This window comes from Falco peregrinus, chromosome 6, assembly GCF_023634155.1.
Source record: "Falco peregrinus isolate bFalPer1 chromosome 6, bFalPer1.pri, whole genome shotgun sequence".
NCBI lineage: Eukaryota > Metazoa > Chordata > Aves > Falconiformes > Falconidae > Falco > Falco peregrinus.
In genome coordinates this window covers 67,985,089-67,991,088 of record NC_073726.1, presented here as the reverse complement: position 1 = coordinate 67,991,088, position 6,000 = coordinate 67,985,089, and the positions used below count along the sequence as shown (strand labels likewise).

Sequence of the window (6,000 nt, the reverse complement as noted above, 5' to 3'; positions counted from 1 at the left end):
CTGGTCAGACTCGGCACAGTCAGACTTCTGTGTCAGGAGAGGCAGAAGGGCAGGTTTTGAGAGCGGACCCTCACAGCCTTTCTCCTCCTTTTTGCTCCAGCAAGTTCCCGGTACCAGGAGACTGTCAGCTGAATCATTTTGTTCAACTTGTTCCCTTTACGGAACATGCCCTCCAGGTTCAGATCAGTTCTTTAGCTTGGGACTCTAATGTCTTGGTTCCTCTGCAAGGAGAAAGTGACACCAACCATTATTCTCACAGTTTTATTTGTAAAGGACATAGCATGAAAAGCTGTATTTCAATGTACTTCAAAACCTGAAAAACCCATGTCAGTTTGTGGTATGTATGTTAAAGTGCTTGATATAACAATACTTTTACTAATGTCGTCTTGAAAATAATCCAGTTCTTATTCAGTTAGTAATAATGTAAAGACAAAATATACTTAATGAAGACATTTAAGGATCGTTGTAAGCTATACAGGGCACATTTGTACATTTCAAGTGTAACATACAGTATTTCCCCTTAAGATGCACACCTTCATTTGATTGAAAGAAGGAATTTTCTCAAATATGCCATTGCACAACTATTCTAAAAAGACATTTTAGAACAATGATACCTAATTACACAAACCAACTCAGAATAAACATGAGTAGATTTTTCCCTAAACAGTAGAATTTCATTCGTTTCAGAGAATTATAAATACACATTTTGTACATAGTGAGGCATTTGATTCTCTGACTCCCTCAAGTTACCATGCTGGGTGTTAGTATAACAGGACTATGCAAACTCAGACATCTGTAGATGGGTATTGGACAGGATTTTTTCTTTTTTTTTTTTTTTTTTTTTTAAAAAAAAAGCAGATACCAAAGAGCTTTGGTCTTTTCCAAGATTCCCTTTCTCAACCAAAGAAGGTGCTTTAACACTGAAGTAAAAACTGTGTTAGCTTAGAAGAATCCTGATGGGTTTCTCACCATTCTAGTGGGTAGAATGATTTCTGTAAACCTTACAGAAAAAAACTCACAGTTTCCAACAAACAAAAGTGGTCTACTAAAAAAAAAAAAAAGTAATTATACATGGCAGAATAAAAACTCACTACAAAGAACCGTACTCCCAAGGTTGTCAAATAACTAGTCTTCTAGGAATCTGAGGCACTCAGCTGTGCCCTTTTCAACATATCTTAGGGTGTTTTATTGCCTACAAGGAAATATTAGACATACATACTTTTTATTGTACTATTATAATATGATGTGAAAACTGACAAAACCAAACAAGTCAACACTTGCTGAAAAAGCTGACATGAAGTTGTGTTGAAGTTAAGTGCTAAAGGTTCCTTAACGTAGTTTAAATGGGGGAAGGCCCTGTTCTGAATTTTAAATTCCTCAGGTTTTGATTTATTTTAACTTCAGAAAGACTTTATGTAGTTATTGCCCTTTTGTCTGTGTGTGGTTTATTCATCTATGCTTGACCTTTAGAGATGCTCACATTTCTACTTTACCCTGCTTGCACTTAACCCATGTCACATTGGATTAATGTTATGACTGATTAAATAATAAATAGTCTTTGGAGAAGTATACAGCAGTATACTTTTGAGAAGTATCCAGCTAGCAAATGCAGATGCTGCTGTGAAGAAATCCAAGGACTAAAGAGGTTATCATTTCAGTAAAATGAAAGTCACTTAAGACTTGGTTTGGGCGTGAAAAAATCATGTATAGCAGTCATTAGACATAAAAGGCTTGAGCTGTAATAGAAATCAAAACATCCTAAGCAGTCATTACCAAATAATGCTGCCACATGGTTTCTGGTGCTAAATGTATAATTTATTGATAGAGTTAAGTACTAGGGATGCAGTTGCAGCTGAAGGCTTGTCATGCATCTTCTGCTGACTTTAAGCAGACCAGCCTGGCTACACAGAAAACCCTAACACTCCAAATGTCACATTTCTGGAAATGTAAAAGAGATGTCACACAGCTGTGGGCTCTGACTACTTACTTATGACACCATTCACAAGCCTTTACGTTAGTTACTCACACCCACTGTAGTGACATGGCGGTGCTGCCTACAGTATCTGGGATGAGTTCAGTCAGTTTAGGGAAGTACAAGCCTCGAAGGAAAGAACAGCTATTAAAAACTGGAACCCTCATTGAAGTCAATGACTCCCTGACAGTGTTATTTTACTTCTTTCTTAGAAACAAAAAAACTTCTATAACATAAAACTCTCCTTCTAATGAAACAAAGTCACGCGAACAGTTTTCTTCTGGCTGGGAATATGACGTGAAACTTTGATGCTAAAGTGAGTGCTGTCATAAGAACTGGACAGCTGAAGGACCACAGGAAAGGAGAGAAGCTTGACAAAAGGCAGGTAAGAAAGCAAACCCTAATTCTCATCCTCTTTCCTTTTCCTTAGCTCTCATCCCTCTCTCTACCATGTGCACACTATATTGAGACCTGCAGCTGCCCACCATTCCCAAGGCCACTTGAGAGCACAGTGCGAGGCAAAACACTTACAGTACCAGTTCGGGGCCTTTCCCAAGCCACAGCTGACTGTGAGACATCCACAGAAACCTGCTGACAAAATGGCCAAGATCATAGGGAATAAACAAGGGAAACAAACACCTATATTTAAACTAACCTCCAAAACCTAAAACTAGATGAACTTAACTATGCCCTCAAATCCTTCCAACTCCCATCCACAAGAATGGAAAATACACTCTGTATTTGCCGCATGGTATCCGCAAGAGGATTTTAATGTAATCTCTTGTTAAATTTTTAGCATACAAGATTTCAGTTGTTCCCAGTTCCTCTTCAAGAGCTGTACCTATATATACAGGCTGTATTAAGTAATATATTAACTGGAAAGAGTGTAGGAGAGGAGCCTCAAAATACCAAAGTGAGATTCTTTTCTTTTCCTCTTTTTGCTTTTTTTTTTTTTTGGGGGGGTAGTTGGATAATAATAATTAAAAAAAAGTAATTAAAGATCCTGTACTTCCTAGAAACACTCATTTTGTGGGATAAAGGAAGACTCATAACCTATCAGCATTTCAAAATCAGCTGATACAGTTCAGTAGCACAGCAACATCGGTGTCTGTGGCTCTACAGCAATGATTCTTCTCAAGTACAGCAAGAATTTGGTATGAACCAAATTCCTCAACATGGAGGGGGGGAAAGAAAAAAAAAAAAAAAAAAAAAAAAAAAAGTCATCCACAACACAAACTGGCTGAGGGCAAGGGGGAATCACCAGAACATCTATACAGGCAAGGGACACACTGCGAGTCAAGCAAGCCATCATTCCCCATCTCGGGTTGCAGCAGCACTGCTTAAACAGGTCTCCCATGCTCTCAGGCTCAGAGGCTGACAGCAGTCCTCCTCAACAGTGTTTAAGCATTTCAGCACTTGTCTCCCCTTTTGGAGATCAACAGAAGTGACACAAAAGACCTTACAGAAAAAAAATGACAACTCACAACTTCTGTGCATGGAAAGGGTTGAGTCTTCAAACAAAATGAAAAAAAGACAAACTAAGAGAGACCATGTACAGTAGGGTAAAACAGCATATGCTTACAACATTTCCAAGAGTGAGACAATCACAATGGCTACGTAAGGGTATTTGCTGTATTAATTTGCAATACCTGAAAAAAAGCCCTGCTGAGTTTGCGCTGTATTTACACATTGATTGGCTTCTTCCTTGCAAGCAAGCAGCGGCATCCCTTCCCACCTCAGTCCTTCCCTCCCCCCAGTCCTTCCCCTGGGTTTAAGCTACTCATAGTCAGAACAAGAACATTCAGTCTAAGAAAAATTTCTTAGAGAATATAATTTCTTAAAGAAGATAGCATATTTACACACATCTAACACATGAAAATACTCTATTTTATACTAAATTTATGTTTCAAATAAACTACAATACTGCATCTTAGCTTTCTGCAGCTTTAGAGGACAGTCCCCATTGGGCACAAACTGGGTTCCTACTCCCATTTCAACCAGCAGCTTGGCCTTACAGTGGTGCACTACCATCGCATTCAAGTCCTGACAGGTCTCCAGTTGTGGTTTGCTTGCTTGGGAAAGGAAAAATGAAGTTCTCAGCAAAGCCATGCTAAACATCCACTCCTTTAATGAGCGATCCTTCTAGGATGATGTTGAAATCTTGCAATGTCTGTAGGACTCTGATGAGGGAGTTGACAGTCATGCGGTCCCGTAGGAGAGCATTCTCCTCATACATCCTTGTAATGGGTGGGCACTCTGCCAGCAACGGGATCCACTGAGAGAGCAAGTGGTCCCTGCAAAGGGGATGAAAGAAATTAATTTAGCATCAAGTACAATAGATCTCAAACTGAAATTCTTCTCCAAGAACACAGCCCAAAACATGCACTCTTTTTGCGGGTTATACATGTTTGCACATAAAAGTTTCCTGTATAATCATAACCCTTGATTTTGTTAGTAAAATACAGGTAACTGAACATACTGTAGGAATCAAGATGGAAAGATATCAGCAGAATTGGACAACTGACTTTGGAGAATTCAGCAACTTTTTCAGATCAGGAACAGGGGATACAATACTCAGGAAAAAACAACAGACTGTTTTCCACCTGGTTTCCAGACAGACAAGACAAAAGTGGTACTTATTTCTAGACATACCAACTTCCACCCTCCAAAATACAACTAAGCACTGCCCCCACCCCTCCCCAAGTACAAGACAGAAAGCATCCTATTAGGAAAGAAAGACTGCCCTGGAATAGTTTTCTCAAAATTATAACAGACATCCCATTTTCAAAGGCAAAGTGATTCAATAAGGATTTAGAAATGCACCAGCTCTTGCAAAGAAATTCTGCATTCCCCAAGCCAGCACTTCATCAAAAATACAATTTCAAGACAAATTTCATACATATGCCTGTCAAGCTAACAGTTATAAAAGAGCTCAAAACATTTTTAGCAGTTTAGACACTAGCCATGTATCATTATTGTTTCTTGGCTCCAATTTTTCATGTAGTATTAAAGCTGCCTAAAATAGGTACTGGTTAATAGACAGGTATGAGATGTCTTAAAATGGAAAACTAAAGGAAACAAAACTGGTGTAAAAATATTCTAGTCTCATGCAAAACGACACATACAACAAAGAGCAGTTAGGTACCTTGTCCCCAGGCAAACCAGAATTTGAAATTTGCCATCCTTTCCAATGTTCCTTGGAGCTGTATTGATGGCGTTCACATAATGACAAAAGGTTTTGCATGAAGATCTCTGAAGCAAAAGGGCCTCCTCATTGTCTCCAATCTGGTCACTGGTTTCAAAATAAGCAACAGCTTTCTCTGTGGTAGAGAGAAAATCAGAACCCAGTGAGCAGAAGTACTTCATTGTGACATAGAATAACGCAAGGGAATCCTTAAAAAAAACAATGTGCTGAGAGCTATTGCACAGTTTATATATGGATTCCTCACTCTGAAGACCGTTAAGTAGGTGGTGATCTCCACCTTTGCCACACAGCAGTGGTCAGCAGACTGGCTGATGTCTAACACAGGTAACATCAAGGAGCTGCACCGACGTACCTTACCAACAGTTTCATTGTAAGTGATACCATCAGCTTTGATTTCTCACCTTTTCTAAGTAAGAGCTTACCCTCAGGCTAAGTATCTCAACTTGTGAGCATGTTTTAAGGGAATAAGTATGTCTTAAATTACCACAACATAGGCCTACAGATAAGCATCACCATAAGACCAGTGCAGTGATTAGAAGAGTTCCCATAACAAGTAGAAATCTAAACCTTTCACTCCCTGTGCCTTTTCCCAACTCTCCCCTTAACATGGATTGCTACTCTACCCCAACCTCCAGCCTACCTTCTGTCTGGGTACAAAAGCAGCTGTTTGAACATCCACTTATGAATAAATGACTAGAATTCAAAGTGCTTTCAAATTGCTGCACAGATTCACACTCATCTAGTATATAAAGTTTAGTATTTCTCATCTACTGTCTTGTTTCTCACTGACTTTAAGCAACCTGGACCAAGTGCTAGGCAGAAA

At 39.1% G+C, this 6,000-nt stretch overlaps 1 protein-coding gene across 4 annotated transcripts in view; it reads right to left on the bottom strand.

Moving 5' to 3' along the window:
* Positions 1 to 247: 247 nt before the first annotated feature.
* The window catches only part of DENND5B (DENN domain containing 5B), a 118,973-nt gene continuing 113,220 nt past the window's right edge, over positions 248 to 6,000 (bottom strand). For all 4 annotated transcript variants that reach the window (XM_055807487.1, XM_055807488.1, XM_055807489.1 and 1 more), the window contains 2 exons: positions 5,118 to 5,292; positions 248 to 4,266 (listed from right to left, as the gene is read on the bottom strand). In XM_055807487.1, the coding sequence (XP_055663462.1) occupies positions 4,083 to 4,266; positions 5,118 to 5,292 (359 nt within the window). In that variant the 3' untranslated portion in view covers positions 248 to 4,082. The remainder of the gene's footprint in view (positions 4,267 to 5,117; positions 5,293 to 6,000) is intronic.